The following is a 26974-nucleotide window of genomic DNA, read 5'->3' on the forward strand; positions in this document are numbered from 1 at the left end:
AACTAACTTCCACCAGGTAAATTCTCTGAGAAAGACAGTAATATATTGTTGAAAGTTCTTCCTTTTTTTCTTTTGTGTTAAAGTTTTCACATGAAAATTTCAACACAATCCTTACATTACCATCAAACACATTTATTAAAAACACAAATCTGAAAATCTTAACAAAACCAAATTATTACATCATATGTTCAATGAACACAAGCTACAAACATTTAAAATATTTAAGCCACATTAAAGGAGGGATACATAAATCATAAGGAATGAATATCTGCTGAATGGCAATCTTTATATAGTAATGCACGTAAGAGCATTTCATAATAAAACAGACATAAAGAAATGTATACTTCTATTTGTTTTATAATTATTTAATATTATATTTTACTTATCATAATTCCTCTTATATCTATATGTGAAATAATATTTTACATTTAATGATACAACATTTTAAATTATGAATGAACAAGAATATAGGACATTCTATATCTTAAAAAGTCATATATCATCACTTATCGAGTAACATTCCAATTTCAATGTTATCAAATTGGAAGCTAGATTGAAAATTTGACAGGATTATGAAATATGCTGAAAATGTTTATGTTCTTAATAAATGTGTTTGCTGGAAATGCAAGAATGGTGTACAGATTTTCATGTTAATCATAGTTCCAGCTTTGTTAATCTTTTTTTCAGTTTTTAATATTAAAAGAACGTTATAAAAAATTATTTTGATTTAATTGTATTTTATAGAATTATCTTTTTTGCTGTATTTATATACAATTGTACTAAATATGAAAATGATTCTTTACAAGAAATAGATTTAGAGAAAAAGAAAGAACAAGAAATGCACAAGTACAATATCATCATTGTATAAATCTCAGAATTCCTTCCATAACTAAAATTTTGATGGATTATGTTGTTAAGATTATTTTTAAACAAATCAGGAAATTATCAATATTATAAATAATATATCTAAACTTTTTAACAATTCTATAACATTTTAACTCATTTAACTTTTTGTCTTAAACTTCAAAAATCATTAGCATTTTAATTTTATTCAAAATTTGAGTTGATACATTGTAGTCTCAAATACTCTCAAAATATTTTATGAAATTTTTTAACCCATTCTTTTAACTCAAATATCTGTCTATTTGTAAGTTCTCATTCAAAAGATATTTTAATCTTTTGAATTTTTGAAGCTAAAAATGTTCAATTCCAAAATCTCAGTGAGTGAAAAACATTTAAGTTTAATTCCTTTTTTGATATATTAATAATAAACTTTTCTTTTGGTCATAAACATCCAAAGTCTTTCCATAAATTCATGATCAACAATGAAAAACCTTTTCTAGATGCAGATGACAAGTAAACTTTGTAGACTTTCAGCAGGCCACATGTATTTTTTCTTAGAGTTACAGACTTTAAGCTTGTTAAGTACTAACATAATCCAACCCTACAAGTTCTCTAGATACTAAAACAATATATGCTATTGATATAAAAACTCATAATATGTTAGCCTTAAGTAGTCCAATAACAAAATGTAGTTGTTAGTTTCATATTTAAATTATCATGTTGATTACATATTTTATAGTAATAAATAGTTTACTGTCACTTTTTTACTGGTCAAGTTTAGTTTGAATGATCTTTGTCACAATCCGCTTAAATAATTATAATTGCATATTGGCACAAAGCAGAAAACAGGAAAATAAAATTATGTTGCAAAGCCTTGGAACTATAAATTAGGACCTTGTGGATGAAGTATGCTCATGACTGTCTTAAAAACTCTCTTTTCTATAAGTCTTAGATATGCAAGACTTTTTCTTTTATATAGTGCTATAATAAGTATGAAAATTATTTTTACTACAAATTGAATTTATCTAATTGTATTAACATAATCACTATCAGCATATGATAAAAGTAATAGTACAGGTAACATTACAACAATAAAATATTTTCTTTAAAAATAATCAGAAAATTAGAAGAAATTTTAGCTAAATCTTTTACTTCAATTTAGATAAAATATTAATTTATTATATTGCAATATTTTAAAATTTATAAAATATTATTTTTACTAATTCAAATTTATTCCTAAGAATATTAAACTGATTAGTATTGAGGCATAAGAACATATGCATAAGTAAACCTTTAAAAATCAAAAAATATAAATTTTAATTTGTACTTTTAGTAAATTTTAATAATTCTTAATCATCATAGTATTATTAAAAAACCTGAAATTATCTATATGGTCTGCTATTGTTTTATCATACTACAAGAGAACTGCAATGCTAACTGTATTGCAATTTGTCTACATAGAAGTAATTCATCTAGACTTTTTTCAAAATGGTTCCTAATGTGACATTTCAATACAATTGGTAAAATTTGAGAGATTAGAAGTTTTAATTAGAACAATATACAGGGTGTCCACCATAAACCTGATACATTTGAAACTGTTGTAAAAAACTACTGGTCAGAAAGGATGTAAAATAATGCACATTTTATGATGAAAAACTCAAAAAGTTTTATTTAAAAAATCAGTGAATCTCTACATGAGCTCCTTTTATTGCACTTAGAATATAGAGTCTATACTCCATTTCCTGCCAGGTTCTTTCAAGCATATCAGGTGTGACAGCAGCAACAGCATTGTGAATTTGCACACAAAGATGTTGAAAGTCACAAATTTTGATACTGGTGTAAACCGTGTCCTTGACAAATCCCCAAAAGAAAAAGTCGAAGGGCGTAATATCCAGCAATCAAGGAGGCCACAGTATTGGTCCTCTGCACCCAATCCAACAATTGGGAAACTGTCGAGGAAACATCAAACATGCAGGCTCCAATGTGGAGGGTCCTGCTGGAATCATAAAATTTGTTTCTACCTACCACCACAGAACTTGCGCCCGCTCTTGTGAAGAAGCCATTTTTCGTTTGACTACTGCCATGCCACCTACAGTCACTTTGGTGGGTTTTCAAAATTACCTATACAACTTCCACAGTTTCACCGCCTAATGGAATGCATGACATCTGATTACTGCCTTGCACTTCGATATGGCAGTCAAAACAAATGTGTCAGGTTCATGGTGGACACCATGTATATTACCTTCAGGACTGCATGTGGCCTGTGAGGTTCTCATATGTAGCACTCAGGGCTTTGGCAATGTAACTTTACTTTTATGTTTTCTGCCTTATGCCATTATGCAACCGTAATTAAGCTGATATTCATGACATACTAACTTAACTTGTTCAATGAAAAGATGAAAATAAACTACATATTACTAGTTCACACATCATTAGTATATATTATTTTAGTACTTAATGTACTGGCAGTTATGGAGTTTGTTGCTATTCAGCAGGTCTTAAGCCTGCAACTCCATAAAAAATGCATGCAGCCTGCCAGAAACTACTAAATTCACTTGCAACAACAGCTAGCAAAGATTACTAATCACTGATTTAAATACGCATACATTTTGTGAAAATGTTTGTATATTTATTTTTAAAAATATATCAGTGATTTCATTTTTTAACAAATTAACATATGAAAACAGAAAAATAAATTCACTAATGCATTTATTTTGTTTCTCTGTTTTCATATGTTAACTTTTTATTAAAATCAATAATTGCAAACTGAACAAGAAATAATTTCTAAAATAAAAAAAAAATAATAATAATAACTAGCTACTTATAGAAAAAAGTATTAAAATTAATACAAATGATATTTTTTAAATTTTATATTTTCAATTTAAATTTCAGATAAACATTGTCAATAACTATCCTGGTATTTTTGAAACCGTGCCAGTAATTTTTAATCCAAACACAAATTATTTATCGTATTTATACAGACACTTGGCAAATCACAGAATTAAATTTTATTCAGTTGATGCGTGTTTCTTTCATTTGTACACGTTTCGGGCATTTCTTGCCCCTCTGAATAAAATTTAATTCTGTGATTTGCCAAGTGTCTGTATAAATATGATAAATAATTTGTGTTTGGATTAATAACTATCCTCTTATTGGGTTGCAATTTTCAAAAACCTATGAATCCCCACTCGTGTCTGTCTTTCCTTAATCTTCAGAACTAAGTTAGATAGGTGAAAGTCAAGACCAGAAGTCACATAATTTCAATTTTAAAATGTTTTCCTAAATGCAGTTAGATAGATAAGTTTGACACTGTTGTTAACAGGAAAAGTATGACATACAGGGGCAAGACACTAAAATTGAAAGCATTATAACAAAAACTTGCCGCCTGGCATAGTAACAATGTCACAATAAATAATTGCTTATTTATATTAAGACATTAATTACAATATTATTCTTTTTTTTTATAATTATCATTAGCTATTAATTTTCTCTTATAATAAGAAGGAAAAATATGATATACTTAATTTAAAAAATTAATTTGTTGTTTTTTATGAATTTATTTTAACACAAAAACAATTTCATTACTGTATATAAAAAATTCATCTTACCATCATCATTCATGAATTACCTTAACATTTTTATAATAAAGTTAAAACTCTATATACATAATTTACATTTACTTTTATTACATAATTAATTTTTAAAGTTTAAATTTCAATTTGCAATTCAATATTAAAAAATAAATGACTTTCAATATTCAACTTAATTTTACTCATCTTACTAGATGGTCTTTTCTCCCTCTATATATATATTTGAATTGTAATGTATATGATAATTTCCTGCTGATAACCTATGAATTGAATTATGTTTTAAAAGAATTTGACAGTGACTGTGGGTTATGTGATGGGGTGAGTTATATACTGATTTTAAATTATAATTACAAATCCATCAAACAGCTTTTCCTTTGTCTAACATCACAAAGAATAGCTTTAGAACACACACAAAGAGCCTTAGTGTGCTACACACACATTAATCTGCCAATGAGATTTTTTGAAACCACCAATTATACATAAGCACACATCTCACCTTTAGTTCTTTCTTATTCATTTCCTGTATGTTAAAGCCACATTTTAATTGATATTATTACATACACCTATTTGAATTTGCATCTTGAAAGCTGACCAATTTCCTGTAATTATTCCCTATCTATATCATCATCATTTCAAAGAAGTTTCATGGTTAACACTTGAAAAGTGATATTTGTAATCCTAGTAAGCTATAAACTTGTTGCTCTCGTCATCACTACAAAGTTAATTTTGACAACTAAATGTTTTATACAATTAAAATGACAGTACTAACTTGAATGTACAATGTTTTGTTTTATTTGCTTCTTTCTTTAATCTCTAATTAATATAAAATGGATTTTTATATTATAAAGTAACATTCATACATGATTTAAATTATTATTGCATAACATTTGAGTCAAAAGTAGGATTTCAGTTTTGGAATGCAATGTGAGATTTTTCACATTTTGTCAACTGTTAAAATTAAGCTTTTATTATGTAAACATCCATGGAAAAACATTGTATTCAGAAACACATGCATTCTTCTTTATTTTTGACTGTTTCCACCCTGTGAGAAAAAAGCTTTTTCTGGATCAATCATAAGTTTGGCAAAGCCCACAATACAGCAGTCAAAATGATGAAAGACAGAGCTCTACATATCTAGGACATACCATCCATAGAAAAAAATTTATGGAATTGTTTTGAAGATTCAATCCTGAATCCTCAAAACAGCAAGCTGAGACCTTAATTATCTCAGCCATCTAGCCAGCAATATATACATTATATGAAGTTTTAAGTATTAAAAACTAAACTGTATGCTACTAGAAAAATGTCAACCAGGAAGATGTTCTGGGGATTATATCTATATTTTATGTTTAAAAGAAACATAAATCAATATGAAAAATAAGAAATCACGTTACATTAACTGTAACCATTAAACAGTTCCAGTGATTTGTAATAAAATTTCAAATCAACTTTATGATACAATACTCTTTACACTGAAATTTAAAATTATAATAAATTCAACACTTTTCTGTCTCAGATTTATAAATTTTAATTTTATAGTCCTGCTCTTCCCAAGATTTCAGACAAGAAAACTTGAAATTTTCCACAAATTCCTGGATCAAAAACCCTAGTTACAGTACAAGACAACAGTAAAATATAAGGGAATGTAGACACCCATGATTGCCATAAATAATTGGACTATAATTTGAAAATATTAATTATGAATTACAAATTTGGCACTAGAGGGAGGCATTAGGTGCCATCTCATATTAAATTTAATAATTATAATATTTAATTAATTAATTTAGAATAAACTGGAAGAAAAGAATTGGCCCGAAATAGGACTCAAACCCACAACTACTGCTTACTGTGCAGATGCGTTGCCAGTTACACTACCTGGACCTTCAATCCGATCTCCTCTTCCAGTATATATAAGCCTAATGTATAACCATCGATAGTTAATTAAGTTAAAATACAGTACCAACTGGGGACACACCTGTGCCCTCAGCCAGAAACATCCACTCAAGGCACTCATATTAACTGTTGATGGTTATACATTAGGCTTATATATACTGGAAGAGATCAGACCGAAGGGCCGGGTAGCGTAACTGGCAACGTATCCACACAGTAAGCAGGAGTTGCGGGTTTGAGTCCTACTTCGGGCCGATTCTTTTCTTCCAGTTTATTCTAAATTAATTAATTAAATATTATAATTATTAAATTTAATATGAAATGGCACCTAATGCCTCCCTCTAGTGCAAAATTTATTTGTAATTCATAATTAATATTTCCAAATTATAGTCCAATTATTTACGACAATTGTCAGTGTCTATTTGCTAAGCATCGGGTTTTGGTAGATGTTTATATCTGTATGAGGGAATGTCAAGTGAAAACATTAAAAGTGCACTAAAAGTTTGAAACATTGCATAATTGTCCTGTAAACTGGCAACAATGTTAGCAGGTAACAGCAGAATGAANTGTGTGTTCAATAATTTTCCAATCAGAAACAACAAAATAAACTGCTTAAACAATATAAAAGTAAAACTCAAAGTTTCCTTTAACAATGCTGTACTTACCACATTTGATGTCTGGAAGACAATGTGATGTCATACTTCAAAATGACAACTATTTAAGAGAAAGCAATGTATGTAGGTATGTATGCATGCATGCATGCATGCATGCATGCACTTTAATTTTTTAAAATGAAACCAAAATCACAATGCAATCTACAGATAATACTATCGTACATTTGTTAAATCAATTTCAAGAGACTGGTAGTATTCAGCAACAAAAAAAAGAAAAAGGAAGACTGACGACTTTGCAGAAAAATGTTAATTAAATCCAGAAAGTCTTTTCTCAAAACCCACAAAAATCAGGTAGATAAGTTTCTGTACAGATAGGTATGCCAATAAATGACCTTTATGGTAAGTTTTCTGTTTTGTAAATTACAATCTCATTTTACCATGTTGATCTTATCTGCTAGGGAAAAATATTTGTCACTAATCAAAATGACAAATTTCCAAAAAAAAAGAAGAGAGATTTAAACATGGAAGTTATGAAGAATACACCTTCTACCCATATTCTTACAATTATTATAAGTGATTTTGAAATATTCTTTTTGATGAAAAGATGGACAAAGCAAGCTTCAATAGATGTTTATGTCACTGCATGTTATGGAAGCCAAATCCTATTAATCTTCTTAATTGGACATGTTTTTGACCTTCATGTCAGCCTCAGCCAATAACAATATAAACTTCTAGAACATCTGATATTTGTTCTCTTAGAGATATCTAGTGGGATTTTGTCAAGAAATCAAGAAGAATGAGAAACAAAGCTATGTCCAATCTAGCAAATGAGAAACACTATATCCAAAACATCTTACACTAAATAACTTCATTATAAAGAAAGGATGCAGTCTTCTTGGAAAATAAACATCAGCTGAATGTAGCTATGAACAATATTAACCTTCTGACATATTCTAATATGTAGCATTTGAGAGTTAAAAGCATAAAAAAATAATTCAATATTATGATAACACAAAGCACTCAAATTACATATTTTCTTTTCAGTTATTAATGCATTCACATATCTGAATCCTGTATTTTCAGATTATAACAGTTTATGAAAAATTGTCTCATCACTAAAATTTTATTCAGATATTCGTTGTCTATCCTCTGCAAACATCTTGTGATATAGAAAATCATTAGACTAGCATTTGTAACATCTAGATTTTATAATCACACAACATTAGCTGTTTATGTATGACATCACAAATGGTTGATTTCTATACCTCCCTTGAAGCAAGATGTTTTATGAGGGTTTCTTGCAAACACTTCACTGACTGTTTCAATTGTATTGATAAATACTGATAGACAACATCAACTTTATAAGCACATTTTGCATCTCCTTTAACTTATTATGAAGAATAAATATACTTGGTAAATTTTTTCTGTTTTGGCAAAGTCTCACTAGAACTATCATAGCTGCCACATCAGTCAAAATCATCCAACAGTGCTAAAATGGAATGTGCATACACTCTAGGCAGTTCAGTTCTCAAATAACATAAATCTTCACCAATGAGATATACTATCACATATGCCTTACTCCTCTACTAACATTTCATTAAAATCTTTCCTTTTCATTTTGTTAAAATTCTCTACTTTTTCTTTTGTTCCATGCAAAATGTTATATAGTTACTAGGTGACACCACATTCCAAACTAAGTAAACATAAAAGAATGTCTTGTATTGGTTGTGACATTTGCATACATCTTCATTGGTTGACTCATTTCTTTAAGATGGTTATTGCTCTGTTGAAAACTGATTAGCTAAACATCATACTATATCATGCCTCATCTGTTGTCAACATTTTGTTTCTATGGTAACTGCTGGTGAAGACATACAAACCAGACTATGGTCCTAATGTGAATCCACTTAAGTTGCTCTGTGCACCCAAATAGGAAATTCTCTTTCTAAATCACAAGAGACATTTTGTCTTCTCCTTTATAGTTATAATTTTCAAATGTTTTAATCCTTTCTTAAAACAATGTCCTCTACATGCTCAGTGACACAAAAATGTAATTCAACACTTCTTGAAAAAGAACATCTACCAGTAACGTCATGTGTTTTCTGATTCCAGTGTATTTTTTGGAATAAAGGTTCCTATTAGACATTATTATAATTCAGAAAACAAAATAATGCAAGATCCAAACTGCATTTTTTACATATGAATAAAATTAATAAACTCTCAATCTGGAAAATGATTTAATGTCATTTATTAAATCAAATATATTATATCAAAATTTTGATAATATAAACAACTTAGCTTTTCAACAGCTTAATTTCATCATTGAATTCTTTCTGCATTTTCTTATCAAGACTGTAGATTTAATCTTATGAGGTGCGGTGATGATCTTATAATCCAACTTTTTTAAAACTATATTATTGCCGAATACAATGGTTCTCAATCTGTTTTTTTGAATTTATGGAACATTTTAATAATAATAATAATAATATGAATATTGCAGCACACTTTATTTTTACTACGCTGTACCATTCAACAGGTTAGTTATAATCAACCAGTCCATTAAAGTGTTACCTTCAGTCAAAGTAAAAATATTCAAATCTTATCAATGTAACCAAGAGTATTCACAAGTAGACATGCCAGTAGGCAATTCTCCAGACTTATGTTATGATTGTCCATTGATACTTTTAGATACTATACAAACTTTTGAAATACAACTGACAATATATAAAACTACATTTTTTTTATTTTTTTGCAAAATTTAAAATTTACTGTTTAATTTTTAAAATTTATCATGAGATATCCTAGTATGTTGCACACAGCAACTGAAAACAAACTGGCCAAACATAGTGAGATACTAAACTTGTCAGGGTTTGTGTGTTCAATAATTTTCCAATCAGAAACAACAAAATAAACTGCTTAAACAATATAAAAGTAAAACTCAAAGTTTCCTTTAACAATGCTGTACTTACCACATTTGATGTCTGGAAGACAATGTGATGTCATACTTCAAAATGACAACTATTTAAGAGAAAGCAATGTATGTAGGTATGTATGCATGCATGCATGCATGCATGCATGCACTTTAATTTTTTAAAATGAAACCAAAATCACAATGCAATCTACAGATAATACTATCGTACATTTGTTAAATCAATTTCAAGAGACTGGTAGTATTCAGCAACAAAAAAAAGAAAAAGGAAGACTGACGACTTTGCAGAAAAATGTTAATTAAATCCAGAAAGTCTTTTCTCAAAACCCACAAAAATCAGGTAGATAAGTTTCTGTGCAGATAGGTATGCCAATAAATGACTGCTTAGACGGTTGTTCGTAACTGCCTTTGCCTCCACACCCACAAACTGCAGTTTGTGTAGGCTTTACAGCTGGATGATAAATGTCACTATTTGCCCAAGACATTTTGTCAAAAGTCAAAGCAGATAACAATTACCAATAGAAATAGAGATTTAGGGATAATGCAATTTTTTATGTATCAGGGGAGGAAATCATCATAAGTATAAGAAATGGGAATCACAAAACCTTTATGCCATTTGAGAAATCAAATGATCCAAAGATTAATGTCTAATGTGTTTTTGAGGTTTTTTTCTTTGAAAAAAAATTTCTTTTAATATAAGAAATAAAATAGTGAATTTAATGCTTTAATCATACATATATATAATATATGTATATAAGAATACTTTTTGTAACATTTCAAAATAATCAATAAATAAAATTTTAGTTCTCTCATTAATTAAATATTTAATGATATATCTCAATATTTTTTTGGTATAAAATTTTATAAAAACTTTATTTTTATATTAAATTACATTAACTTCTTAAATATAAAAGCAAGTTAAATGTATAATACAAAAAATACAAGAGAACTGTAATAAAGTATGAGAAAGGGCATAATGTGATTTAAAGGTAATGTATGTTTGTTTAATTTTTTTATAATTTCAATGTTTATAATAACAAATGTCTCAACATACTTTTTTATACATATATATATATTTATATAATTTTTTTATATATATTCTTTACTCTGAAAATAAAAGTTATTGTTCACAAAATTCATGAAATAAAACAAAATATTAAAATTAAATTTGAGGATTTATGGAGTTTAAATATAGTAATAATATCTGTAAAATCAGCAAAATAATTATTCTATATGAAAAACATATATCCTATTATTATAATTTAATATCAACAATATCAATATCATACAAATCAAAATTTATTAAAGAGATTCCAAGAGGAATAACTTATTACAATTTTTATGACAACAAATTTAATTACCATACTTTACAGATATTATAATTTTACAATATTTTAATAAACCTATATGAATATGATAAGATTAAATATGAAATTGAATTAGTTTAGGTTATAATTAAAACTATTAAAATTTACACCCAAATTTTTGTTGTAATTTTGATATTATAAACATTTATATCATTAATACTGATTTAAATTAACTTTATTTCTTAAACTAATCTGAATTTATCATCATCCCAATTTAATTGCAAATATTACATTAATATTTGCATATTAAATGATTATAGTCTTTAAGTAGAACAAAAAATTTAAATTAATTTTACCTGTATTAGAAGAATTTATTTATCACATGAACAAAACAGAAGTTAAAAATAATAATAAATCACCTGATAAGAAATGTCAAAATGTTAAATTAAAATTAAAAGCTATCATAAATGTGAAATTCTCTACTAATGACCACTTAAATGGTTAAAAAAAAAAAGAAAAGAAAAAAATATTCTATAACATTGAATAGGATTGGCGTCTGATTCATACCGTTCAGGGCCAGGGCAGTCGGGCACTGTAACACTTGCTTTGTACTGGAGGGTTCACATTCCGCAGGGTTAAAGTTCAAGAGAAAAGGGGGCATGGGCGTGGGCACAAATGATGTCATATAAACAGAAACAATATCAATGTTGACAGATGATCATATTTGATTTTCCATGTAGATTATCATACAGAAGAATTCACAAACATAACACCCCATGGTTTGTTTATCCAGAAGATACCATAAGTAAAGCAGGAAAATTGTTTCATTTGGATCAGGCCATTCAATTGCAGAGGTATGAAGTACATCACAGGTAGCAGGGCCAGGGCCGGGACCAGGCAATGATGGACAGGGCATGAAAAGGGGAGAAAGGGTAACGAAATAAATTACTTTTACTTCTATGTAAATAATGGTATTTATAATAAGTAGATGTTATTAATAACATAGTTTGTTTAAAAAAGGAGGTAATGATTAAATAAAGTGTAAAAAAAATCTGTGCATTTAATCTGTGCAAATTATTCTTAATTTAGTGATGTAATTTAAAATATACAATTTATGAATTTAACTTTCAGTATTTTTATAATAATAATAATAATCATAATAATAATAATAATAACAAATATATAAGATAGTTAAACATAATTATTAAATTAATTTTAAAATAAAATAAAAAATGTTGTTAAAATAAATAAAACTTTAAAAGAAATAAATATTTTTGGTTATTAATGACATTAAAAACAAAATCATATTTATATTAAAATTACAAAAAAATAACAAAAATTAGCATTTTCAAATGGACGTTAATACATTTTTAAGGTTTATGTAATTTTGTTAAATTAGTTTAAAAATTATTAATTTTGATATTTCTTTTCCTCATTTTTAAAGTTAATATTCTCAATAAATTTAATTGAAGTGATTTTATTGTTTCAAAAGAAATGAATTCTTCTTACATAAAACTCAATACAATTATTACACTATTTACATAATTATATAAATAGAAATTAAATTATAAAAATATAGTACTAAAGAACATTAAATATTCTATGTATTAAAATAATAAATTTTTTATAAAAGTTTTTGAACAGATGTTTATGTATATCCATATATTCATACATATATTCACATGCAATGATTGTTGATGATATAAAGTCTTTCTAAACAGAATATATAAATTATGCTTTACTAATCAATCATAAATTTTAAAAAGCTTATAACTTATAATTAAAATTTCTATCAATTTACCAATAAACTATAACAATTTTTAAACTTTTCTCTTAAATATAATATATAAAACAAACAACCTAAAAAATATTCTTAAATGTTTCTATACAAACAGTTTGTAAGTTCGTAATAATAAAAACTTTCTACAGTTCATTTTAAATCAACTAATCATTTTTATCCTTTGATATAAGCATATAATCTGTTATTGTCTGTTAATTAGTAATAAATAACTATGAGCCTGCTGGCCTTATTGTCATGATTACAGATTCATCACACACTTTTCCAATTTATATTCATTAATGCAGTGGTTCCCAACCTTTTTTCATTAGCGTACCCCGTGACATGTCATATCTCTAGATTGTACCCCTCGACATGTCATATCTCTAGATTGTACCCCTCATTTAAGAAATTTAGTGAGTAACCGTATTGTTAATTTTACATATTGTAACTTTAAATTAAATAAAAAAAACCTAAAAGAAAAAATGTATAATAAAGTTGTGATTGTTGCAAGGAACATTTTTTATCTAATAATTTTTTAATACTATTAGTTTGTGATACATAATATATTATTTTTTCTGCCATAATAACTAACTTTTTTCTGTACCCCTAAACAACCTATCGCGTACCCCTAGGGGTACGCGTACCACAGGTTGGGAATCGCTGCATTAATGCATGATGTCCCAGAATGCAGTTTGACATAAAATATGCTGGTTTCAATTTCATGGTTGAACAAAGATAAAGAATATACCAAAATGAAAGCACCATCAAGAACTGAATATCACAAAACAGAGTCTGTGAAGTATAGAATTAACTTTAAGTGTTACAGTGTTTGGTAATTTAGCATCAATTTTTACAAATGTTTCTCTTAAGATTGTTGTTATAATATTGCACATGGTTAGTTATATAGTAATATAAATATCAGTTTTTATGTACACTAGCAGATGAGCCTGGCATTGCTTGGGCAAAAAATAACAGCAGCAAAGATTAAGAAATATTAGATTATTTCATACTTCTAACCCTTCTACTATATTATATTTATCTGATTTATATTTACAAAGGTTATCTTATGTAAGAGTTTATCATACTGAGTGCCCAATCTAACACATTTTAAAAATTCTTTAAATTGTGTACAGTGGAGGAATAAAGAATTTTAAAATGTGTTAGATTGGTCATTCAGTGTGAAAAACCCTAATGTAAGATAACCTTTTTAGTTATATAGCTGATCTTACCCGTTTTCACCAGGTGCAATAATTAGGTCTCCCCACTTCTGAGGATAATTAGAGAATTTTTAGATGGGTCTAAAAATATATTCAATTTCTTGCAAAACGAATGAAATCAGATCTAAAGTAGAAGCAGAGTTCTTCAGGGTAATCCTTAACCTTCTCCCTCTCGGGAGGGAATTTCCAAAAATCTCTTTTTAGTGTGCATTCTCAGGTGTACCCTAACTATGTACCAAACTTCGATGCCTAACCATTTGGGCTCAGCGATTATCATCATCATCAACTCAGCTTGAATATATTATAAAATTCTATTTTCATTATTAGATTCTTTTATATGTTTTTAATTATAATATCATGATGTTGAAATGTTTATATGTAACGTGACTGAAGAGGGCTATTAAATAAGCTGAAACCCATTTTAGGACATCATCTGTTAATGTATAAAAATGAAAAGGTGTATGATGAATCTGTAATCATAACAATAAGACCAGTAGGTTAATCATTTTTATTTATTTGAAAATAATATTAGCACTGTAATTTATTATTTGAATTTATTATTATTTCTACTGTAAATAATAAATACTACTACTATAAATCTAACAAATTCCTATTAAAATACACTTTAAAAATCTTTAAAGTCCAGTAATAAAATTTTTTAGTGTAAAAAATTTTTCACAAACATTTTTGATCTTACTCAAGGTCTGCCTCAGTCTTAACTTTTTACACCACTGAGCATAACATGCAAGCCAATCTCCAAAATGCCACATTAATAAGGCAATCATTTCAAACCAATCACATTGGAACCATAAAAGCATTGGAAATAATACAAGGCTGACCTGACTGGCAAATGTATAAACTTTAAGGATGAAAGAACAGTCTTGTATGCATGGCAATGCTTTTACGATAAACCAGGAAGTGCCGACATAATTTAATTTTTATTAGTATATTAAATTTATATTTATTACTGTTTAAAAAATAATATTTTGGAAAGTTATTCTGTGTATTCCAATTTGGAATATTGTTAATTTAAAAACCTAAGACTGACCTTGAGTAAGGTCAAAAATGTTTTTCAAAAATTTTTTACATTAAGAAATTTTGTTACTGGACTTTAAAGGTTTTTAAAATGGATTTTTGATTCTTTCCAGTACTGAGAAGAAAGTAATTTTATTCCTATTAAAATTTAAAAAGTATAAAATATTTAATCTCATTATATTAAATTAAAATAATTTTACATTTCACTAAAACCATGATGATAAAATATAAAGATAATTAACTCAACTGTGACAATCATTCTATAATCCTGTCAAATTTTGTAGAAATACTAAGTATTTTCCTATTCCAGAAATTTACATAGAAAAAAATCCAAGGATCATTATTTTCATTAGCTAAATGCTGCTTCTCTCTTTCATGTAAGTAAAGGAATATTTCATTATGTACAGTTTGTAATTTTGTTTCATTTGTCAATGAATGTGATGAATTTGTTGTGTTTGTGATTACTGCTCAGTCATAGTATGTTTTGCACATGTTGTCTTCAATGATCATCTAAGAGTGTTTTTTGTAGAATGGTTTCTGGGTATCTAGAAAATGTAACTTTCAGAAAATCTAACAGGATATTAAAATGATTGTCATACTTGGCAATAATGAAATATAAAAATAATTGAATTTATTTTAATTACTTAATTTTACTTGATTACATTAAAATGAAGTGTAATGAAAAATTAACAAATAAAACAAGAAAAAAATTGTATGCCTTAGGAACAATCCAGGACAAAAATATAGCATCGAATGACAGTACCACAACTTTGCCACAGCACTACCAAAGAACTTGTTGAACTGTCATGCTTGACTATATGCCACAGATCAATTATTATAACCTTCTATCTTTCAAACATACACACCAGGTGAAAAATCATTTTACTTGATGTGTATATTAGTATTTCATAACCACCCAAAAAGTTTCATCAAGATACATGACATCAGATCTGTAAGGTCTTGTGAGTGTTTTAATTCGTTAGTATCTAAACTATATTGGGATGTCTTCAAAACAATATTTTTTTTATAAAAGATAATATAAAATAATTTATTTTAGTCTGATTAAATATACAAGCCAAATTATCATTTACAAAAAAGTTAGAGCATTTTATATAAAGTGCAATTAAAAAAATAAGATCCAGGATGTAACTTTGTCATTAAAGTGCTGAATAAAAAAATTATTTTGAATGGTTAGACATGTTAACACTTTCCAAGCTATTTTTTGTGTCATTTGCATGGCAAATCATTTTCATTCAATAAATCAACTTTACATACAGTTAATGAAAAGCAGCATATATCTTTCCCATAAAATCTAATAATCATCATAAATAAAATAAAGTACCAACAATTTGCTCAACTTTCCCGGAAACATTTAAAATTTTAGTGGTGCCATCTGTTATCACATTTTATATTTTTAATTATTAAAAATGGCAAAAAGTTTAATTTTGAGGGTAGGGATGGGTTTTATAAAAAAAATTATAAATGCTAACAAGTGAAATTGTCATTAAGTTTGACCCGACTGGAGATACACAAGATTCCCTCTACCTTTAATCACCAAAATGTAATAACATTAATCCCTCTAATAAACAAACCTCCCTGCAAAATTTCAGAAACGTTAAACAAAAAGCATAGGAGTTATTAAGCTTCAAAGAAAGCAAACAAAATTGTGCTCCCCACACTAATATCCATACATACAGAAATGACCCCCAATTTTTTTTACACTTCTCATCATTTTTGGACTAAGTGTCCTGAGTCCAAAAATATAAAAAATCTTGGAAGGGATTATTTTTTGACCAATTGTCATATCTTCCCTCTATTATATATAACAGCTGGGAAAGTAAAAAACACTCATTTCATTTTCTACTGTCAGATATCATTTCTTCACATTATTACTATGATGTCATAAAAAACTTAATTTTATAGATAATAATAATATCGCAAAGATTCACTTATAATCCAGAACCATGCACACAGAAAATAATAAATAAATCAATCAAATCTCTCTTTTCTTCAACAGTTACAGAATGACAGCCAAGATAGAGGGATTAGCTGTAGTGGATTGAGTGACGGAGTAGGAATGTACAGTGCTCTTGAACCATTTTTACACTGTTGTGTACTAGTAGAAGGCCATCCAACTGGCTACCCACAAAAGAATTTTTATGGCCCATGAACAACTTTAAAAAATTATTCAAAATATTTCATATTTATTAGTGAACACAGAACTTGTGGTTCAACAAATTCAGGCACAAACTTCCCTTTACCCATTTTTAATTTATTAGTTATTAATTCTTTTACATTCATATTATTATTACAGTAGATTTTTATGTTGTGAAAAAAGTTAATACATTCATATAAATCTTATGCTTACATATATTTAATGATTTTTTTAATCAATAAAAATTGTTACAATTTGTAATTTTATTATTATAATGCTGTTTAATAACAAGTGTTTTAATCTATATCTATACTAATATATAAAGAGGTAATGTTTGTATGTAAGTTTCGTTGCAGCAGGTAATCTCCGAAACTACTCATCCGATTTCAAAAATTCTTTCACCAATATTTAGAATGGAACCTCAGGGTGGACATAGGCTGTATATTATTCCGTTAAACATTCGTATAAATTAAAATATATAATCTAGGTTAAGTCTTTTATGTCCAACAGATGGCGCTACGAGTACGACGCCCTAAGTTTGCTTTTCTGTGAGGCATTACGCTTTTCTGTGAAAATGAACTAAAGCAGATCATCTTCTATCTATCTATATAAATAAAAATGTAATGTTCGTTTGTTCCTACCGATTCCTTTGAAATTTTGACACAACGCTGCATTCGAATACGCACGTGTTTTTATATAATATACGTGTCGAAATTCCCCCCACTGAAGGGAGATGGTTAGGATTAAGGCTTACCGTAAAGAACTCTGCTTCTATTTATACTATTTTAGATGCGGTTTTTTGCGTTTTTGATTGCGTTTTAATAGGGTACGTCAACAGAATGTACACTAAGAAGGAATTTTTCGATATTCCCCCGCGGGGGAGAGGGACAGAATTAAGGCTTACCGTGAAGAACTTGGCTTCTATTATATTATTTTAGATGCGGGTTTTTGCGTTTTTGATTGCGTTTTAATAGGGTACGTCAAGAGAATGTACACTAAGAAGAAATTTTTCGTAAAATTTCCCCCCCCACAGGGGAAGTGTTATACATTTATAATAGATACATTTTCAGCCACAACAACGCGTTGCGGGGTCTGCTAGTAATGAATAAACAACATATTAAAATCTACTATGTACAGTAAAGTAAAAAAGTAAAGTATATAGCTACTTATACTTAACCATTTTATAAACCCAGATAGGTTTCATAAAAAGTAAAGCAGAATTCCTCAAAATGTATCCCAAATTATTTTTAAAGTGACCCAAAAAGTAGTAGCCTAGAATACTACAAATATTTTGGGCTACAACTAGCACATATTTGCTACTTGTAGCCCAATCTTCCAATCCCAAAACTCAGCTGTATTTTATGAAATAAGAGAAAAAAAAAGAAGTAATTCATATGTAAGGTGACATCTGAAAATATGTTACTGTTAATGCAAAGTTGGATTGACCAGTTAAGAGTTGTTCTTGATCTATTGTTCTCTTATAGCAGTGTTTCTCAACCTCTAACGAATCGTCGCCCCCTTCACTACAAAATTCCGATGCCGAGGGCCAAGGCTAACGCCAAATTTTTATTGCATTGAATAGACTAGTGACTAGTATAATGTTATTTGTTTAATTATTGTACAATATAACAAATAAAATAGCTAATTATTCTTAATATAATGTTTTACTATATCGCCCAGAAAATTGTTTTTCACCCCCCAAAATATAAATTGTTACTAATTGCCCCCTCAACATGGAAAAAAACCCACATGGGGCGATATCACCCCCGTTGAGAAACACTGTCTTATAGCATGAAGGGACTTCAATCTAAATGAACAAATTAATATATGCATATCACAGTTTGCACAGAATTTTCACTTCAAATTACGAATTAGTCATATTTCGAACTAACCGAACTCCTGAACATGCAAGTCTATATCCCTGGCTAGGACAAAAGTACAGTTACAAACTAATGAAATTTCAAACTATCCAAGTTCAAATTAATGAGGATTTCCTGTATATAAAACAAAGTAGGTTTTTTAAATTTGCTACATAAAACTGAATATACAAACAACAACCATTCTTTCACATACATATACTGAATTTGAATACATCATAACAAAATCCACCATCTTTGAAAAATTCTTACACTACCACTCAATCCATTATAGTTGATCCTTCCATCTTTCCTAGATGTCAGGTCTGTAACATCTGAAGAAAAGAGATTTGATCAATTTGTCTGTTTTTTTGTCTATTGACAATATCTCTTTTTACTTGGTCATACATTTTTATCTACAGCGATCAATCTGATCAAAAAACATTCTTTTAGTGAATGACTTACAATTATTAATATCCAATAAGATTCACTTAATTTTATTTGAATAAAAAGTTTTATAGATACAGTAGAGCGTCGATTATCCGAAAGTCAATCATCCGAAAGAATTCCAGTCCGCAAATTTAAATTTTCACAGTGCTGTGGCGCTGCAATCTTTGGCTATGTCTTGGGCTACTCAAAACAAATATTTTACGTTTTTAATACTAAATTAACTTCTGAAGCATAATCTTTTATTTTTTTTATATTTTTCAATATATTTATTTTGTTCATACAAAATAAAAAAATAATTTTTAACGATACAATAGTCTTCGTTAGGCTTAACATCGACAAAAATTCAACTCGAAGCGACACGCAACGGAGAAAAATGTCAAGATGGGATAAATTAATATATTTTTCCGTACATAATCGGTTATCCGAAACATCGATCTTCCAAACAACCCCAGTCCCCAATTGATTCGGATAATCGACGCTCTACTGTATCATCAAATTTTAAAGCAAGTTTGGCATAGGTTGATTACAAATTTAGTCCATGTGTCACACATACTAGATTAAATATTTTTCTTTCTTTTTATTTTGCTGATACAAAATAGCTCTTCAACTACTAAATTAATAAACTTCAAACTATTAAAAATGCAATTTGGGAAATAATGCAATATAACTATATAATTTTACAAATTGCATATATTAATATTTTAATGTTTGAGGTAAGTATTCAATAATTTATTTAGTTCATTGTAACTTTCTTTACATATTTATTCCATAGAATTTTTTTCTATTAAAAAAATGCATTCTGCAAAATGAATATTTTTTTATAAAACAGGATGGCCAAAAAAATATATATTTTAGCATTGATTAAAACTGATTTGGAGCAGCTTAATATTCATCATAAAATCTGGATGGCTCAAATGCCAGCTAACTGGCATTTGAGCCATCCCGTATAAGTAGAATTGGTTTTCTTAAATAAAAGTACAATTTGGATAACAAAATTAATTTACTAAAAACATAGTTTTATAGAAATTCTGTAAAATAAAATTAATTTATTTCCATTATTATTGAAAATTTGTAATACAGCAAGTGTTACAAATTTGCAATAATAATGTTCTTGGAAACTGCAATGTTAAGCAAAACAATGTACAGTGAGATTCATTCAGGCTAAATACTTATTTTGTTCAATACATCATGATTAAACAGTCATACCTAAATAACACATGATGTAAAAGATACTTTCTTTTACTGTTTTATGATAAAATATAGAATTGTTTTAGTTGTGTTTCATGCTCATCTTTTCATTTTATACAGATATTCCATATAATAAGTGTTCAGTTCCAAATGATTCAGCCTGTATAATGAAACCAATTTTACCTTAGACTAAATTATATAAACATGAGTTAAGTTACTGCAAAATATTTCTGATCAGGAAAAAACAATGAACTTCTAAATAAAGATACAAAACTCTTCTAATATAAAAAATGGAAATATGAGCTGTACATATCATATTTAGATATATAGAATTAGAATGACTATTTTTTTTTTTTATCCTAAATATCATAAATGTATATTTAAATAAAGTAACATTTACAAAATACTTAATCAAAATTATCACAACAATAAAGCAACAGTAATATTTAGTATCTGAAATAAGGAAGTTTTTTAAACATGGTATCTAGACTTAATATACTTTTGTTTTAAAAGTGTAGTATATAGCATTTCTAATTTTTCCCTTGAATATGCTATATCATTGATGAATATCAAAACTAAAGCTTTGTGGTTATTTTTTTTTAATAATCTAAAGTTTTTAAATTACTTTAAAATGATTTCTCATATAATTGAGTTTACAGATTGATGTGCAATAGATCATGAATTATCCAAAAAATCATTTAACTGAAATTATCATCAGTGTGCATTATTTCAAATTACAAAGTTTTTACATAACAGCAATTGTCAATGTATCTTCTGTAGACCTGTTATTGAGATATCTGGTTATCAACATTAATGTTTGGTTTTATCACAGTACAAATAGAAAAGCACAATTAATGAGAAATGCTTCATTGTATCTATGCACAATGAAGAATTGACATGGTTAGATATGTAACCTGAAGAAATTTTTCAACTCATGAAGATCAAGCAAACTGGGGATTTAACAGCATTAAAAAAAATTATGTAAAATGAAGCAAAATAAGTGATTTCTTTCAAAGAAAAAACTCTAATAAATAATTTTTGTCTGAGTACTGTACTTTATTATTCATTTTACTATTAGATATATTTTACTTTAAAATGGTTTTAATAAATCAGACAATTGTTTTCATTATTTCTTATGTTTGTATGTATTAACTTTCTATGCCTTAACCTTTTCTCTACTATTGCACTAGAATTAAAATTATTTAAGCTATAAATATATTTAAAAAATATTTTATTTAAGCTATTTTACCCTTTTACTCTTTCCCAATCAAGCATGCTCCTATTACATTTTAAAAGAAAGCACAAAGCACAGCATAAATTAACAATTTTTATTAACAACTATAATATATATATTATATTGATGATATATATATTAAATTGAAGTAATCAATATAACAATCTCAGAAATAATAGATCATGTTCATAATAAAACTGAATATTGGATTTATAATCAATTTATTTTTTTTTATTTTCACTGAGCTTAACAACGTTATGCAATCAAATATTTTAATTTTAAATATTTTTGTATTTAAATACTTAATATATTAAAATTAAACTACTTTTTAAAAAACTAACAACTTTTTCATCAAATCTATTTACTTAATTCTTAAGTTATAATAATAAAAAACAAATTTATAATTACATTTTTATATAAATTTTAAAAATAAAGCACAATGATACTTTATTCAAATATATTATTTAAGCAATTTATTAAAATTTGCAAAGTACTTTTATAAAATATAGTTATAAAAGAACATTAACTATAAAACAATAGAAAATAAAATAAAATTCATAAGAATTTTACAATAAAAAAAGTTTAACTTTAGTTAATATTGTTCTAGTTAAATTTTTGTGCTATGCAATGAAAAATGGATGCAGGTGATAATCATCAATATTTTGGTAAATTATTGTTGAGAATGAGATATTTGCTACAGAGTTGATGCTATCAAAACTGCATTAATGTAAACTTTAACATGAAAATAAAAGAACAAACCCATACTTCAATCCCTATTAGAATTAAAAAAAGCATCCAAGCTTCAAATGTTACACAAAAATAGTGTTTTTAAAACAATAGAAGCATTTGTTAATTTTTTTATTGAATAAAATGGTAGTGAAATTATATGACAATAAGTAAAATTAAGATTTTCTCTGTTATCAATGAAAAAATAATTCATTAACAAAATTAACTTACAATCATTGCAAAATTTATGCAAAGGTGTACTCATATATTGCTTTCAATTACACTCATACCAAATTTTTATCTGTTCAAAATCTTTCAATCATTTTGTCAATTTCCCAATAAAAACACTGAAGAAAAATTATTGCATTACTTTTGAGCTTTATTAATTACAGAATATCTTACTTTTGGACTTTCAACAATTTTTTAATTAAATTACTAACACAGTGAAATCCGTTTTTTTTCTGTTCTTGAAATATTTTTTTTTGCAATAAAATTATAATCTTTGGATATATATTACAGATTTCACTGTAGAAATCAGAAAACTAAATAGTAAAATCCAATATAGCATAATAACTTTTAAATTCATATATATTGTTATTTAAAAACAACTTATTAAATCTTTTTACATTAATTTTTTCAAATTATTTTTTGCTATATTGGATTTAAACTAAATTTAAATCAAAACATACTTTGAGAAATGATTGGATTTTGTGAAAAAGGGTAAACTTAGTATGCTTTCATAAAGGGAAATTAATTGTTTACATAAAAAAAAACATAAGTGTGGTGCAATTCACTGAAAGAAAATTGCAGGTTTAAATTACTTAATATTAAAATATCTATAATTTATAAAATGTCATCATTGAATACAAATCTATTTAAATAATGCTAAAATAATTTTGGTTATATACACAATATTTCACTGTCAAATAATTTATGATTTATTCTACCTTCTATTAATTAAAAACATTATCAATTTCAATTTTTTCATTATTTTGAATTAAACAAGAAAAATAATGCAAATTTTGAAGTGTAATGATAAAATTTTATTAATATGGAGACAAAATAAATGACTTTCCATATACCATATTTATTTGTATAAATTGCATAATTCATAAAAATATATTGATTTTCAAGATATTTTGGCATTTTTCCAAGCAGATTATGAAAATTTTCACTTTTCAACATTTTATTTCATTACTTAGCAATGTATATTACATGTTCATTATTTGTAATCAATCATTTGCTAACTACTAATAGAATTTCAAAGAAATTATAAGATTAGTATAAATAAGTTTAGTTTATTATACAGTAATGTGATAACAGAGAAAAAAGACAGATAGGACGTTGGTATAAGTCACAGTTATGATTTCACAGATTCGAGAGAGCTTGGTAGCCCGAACGGCCCCAGGCTTTCACCCATGACTTTTTTACAAGCATTTAGCTTTCCAAAGTCTATGACAACAATTGTTTGGCATTGACAGCCGCAAATTTCGCGCCAATAAGCTGCCTCGATTTGTTCGATTATGTTATCAACTCAATTTCATATTTATTTTCACATTTTCACCTTGCGGTCCTTCTCAGTTCTTTTCCCGTTATTTACACGTGTAAGTCATTTCATTGTTATCCACATTTGATATCATCGTTTATTACATACTGTCATGACGCTCTTGTCTGTCTGCTACAACTGTCAAGAATTAACGCGATTTTCGAAGTGTACTGACAGCGGGCAATAGAGAGCAGGGTCCTTGCCATAATGTGGTTTGTGCGCCAATTTTTGTACGTGCGTTAATCAAGCTGAATAGTTTGGCCGAATATACTATTCGTTGCAACACGTTTTTATTTATGCCATTTTATTTTATCTGTTATTTATTGTATTTATTTATTTTTTCATATACACAATTATTCTAAATCTTTAAATTTAAAAATGAAACTTATTAGAAAACCATTATGTTCTATTTTGGAACGATAATCATAAACCTGAGGATGGCCTATAATAAATAGGTTGAAAACATTTGAAATAAAATAATTTTATGCTCGACAAAAATTCAGGTGTGTTGTTATAATTAATTCCAATTGATGAGAAAAAGGTGGATAGATGCCTTGTACTTTAAATCTAATTCATTCCATGAGGCCATTTGAACTCTGAATCATTCGAAGTCTGAACAACTTTCCCATTAGAAATAATGGAAAGCAATTAATCCATTCCCAAACCTAAAACAATACCCATTTCAATAAACTTAAAACAGAAAATACACATAATTTAAGATGAAAATAATAATTAAATACCCTGATAATAAATTAAAAAAATGAAAACAATAAATCAACTACATAAATACTGTAAAATAAAATGGAAATTGCATTTATTGGTCATATACAGTTCACTTTGGCATCTCAAATATAGCTGCCAGATGGACCAGGTGTACAGCTTCCAAGCTTTGTGATCACTTCCTTTTTTGTCTCAACTGTTGATACAACTTTAATCTTAGACTTATTACCATTGCTTCCACACACTTATTTGATACCATGGTTAATAAGTAAAGCTTATATTGGGTTGAACAGAGATTTTCCATATTTTTAACAGCTATAATTACTTAACATAGATGTGTGATTTAATTATAACAGTTGAGAAATATAACATATTACTGCTAATAGTAGATTGTATTGTTTAATTAGAAGCCTAAACTTTTTTGCATTTGATTTGAATAAAATCAATTTAAGATGTCTTAACATAAAAAGCATATCAGGCTTATTATGCTTTGAGTTTTGGAAAGGATGTAATGCTATACAAACAATATAAAAATTTGTGATATGAATTACCCAACTTCACTGCCTGTAACCGGCGTTCTTCTTCTCCAATACAGAGGACTTTGCAAACATTTTCGAATCTAATGTGGTTCTTCTTCAGGCACTATGGAATTTTCTATATGAATTTGAATTCCCAGAATTAACCGTTGTTTTGGAAAATTTTTTGAAACGTTGTCACGTGTGACCAATATTGATTTGTGATACGTATGAGGAAGATGTTCCTAAAATTCAAACATGTCAAATGTGGTTTAGAAGATTCTGTTCAGGAAATTTAGAACTAAAAGAATAAAAAAAATAAAGAGTACCCAAAGGCTGCCAATAAAAAAAAATTGCAGGAAGAAATTGTTAAAAATTGACAAATAATACTCAATATATATAATCACACACACCAAAAATAAAGTAAAAAAAGCACTAACAACATACTAGCTTATGAAAGCAAGACAAACTTGAGTGCAAAACAGATTGCATTTATACTTTGAGTGTATTTTTTCACTGTGTACAGTTAAATGTTTGAAGAATCATTCAAACCCAAAGTAAATTTTTGTCAAATTTAGCATTTGAACTCTGAAGTTTTTTAAGTATGAGATACCATTGCATTTTAAAATTTATACTTCTCTCTCATCAGTGAATTACACACCATTGGTTTTAATGACTTCTTGCCATCTATTTGGCAGTTTCCTAATTCCATCTTGAAATAAATTTTCTGTTTTCAGTGTGAAAAACTGCTCCATGTGATTTTTGCAGGCCTCCAGATTTTCAGTTTTACTACAAAGGGAATTCTGCATGAACTGGAATAGATGACAATCAAATGCTGCAAAGTTGGATGAATATGATGGGTGAGGTAAAACATTCCAGTCATATTTCCAACAATTTTTGTTGCATTTTCAGAAGTGTGCAGTCTGGCATTGTCATGGTAAAATATGACACCCTGTTGGCCAATTTGGAACATTTGGATATTGTTGTCTTCAGTTGATCCAGTTGAGATTAGTAATTATCTGAATTGATTGATTAGTTTTGTGGAAGAAGCTCATAATACACAATTCCATTTCAGTCCCACCAAACACACAGCATAAGCATTTTGGATATATGGCTTTCAGAGCATCTTTTAGGTTAAAATCATCCACTTTGAATTTAGCAAACCACCTTTAAACTGCTGAATTGTAGGTTTTTGAAAAAAATGACTTCACACATTTTCCAAATCTGTCAGAATGCATGAGTACTGTTGCTATGAAAAACACCTTGGCTGCTGTTGGTCTAAGAGCAGAACTTGATTCCAGATCTATAGATTTCCAAATAAAAAAAATCAATGATCTTGTTTTCTACTCCCTTCAGTATATCCATTGAGGAAGTTCTTG

General features: G+C 27.5%; 1 protein-coding gene across 1 annotated transcript in view; it reads right to left on the bottom strand.

Annotated features, from left to right (window-relative positions):
• The window catches only part of LOC111632975 (heterogeneous nuclear ribonucleoprotein K-like), a 190425-nt gene that overhangs the window by 122922 nt on the left and 40529 nt on the right, over nt 1-26974 (bottom strand). Inside the window, exon 5 of the mRNA XM_023377493.1 lies at nt 11741-11784. Coding sequence (XP_023233261.1) covers nt 11741-11784 — 44 coding nt within the window. The remainder of the gene's footprint in view (nt 1-11740; nt 11785-26974) is intronic.

The sequence above is a fragment of the Centruroides sculpturatus genome, unplaced genomic scaffold (assembly GCF_000671375.1).
Source record: "Centruroides sculpturatus isolate CEXI.00-Female unplaced genomic scaffold, Cexi_2.0 scaffold110, whole genome shotgun sequence".
In the NCBI taxonomy this organism is placed as follows: Eukaryota; Metazoa; Arthropoda; class Arachnida; order Scorpiones; family Buthidae; genus Centruroides; species Centruroides sculpturatus.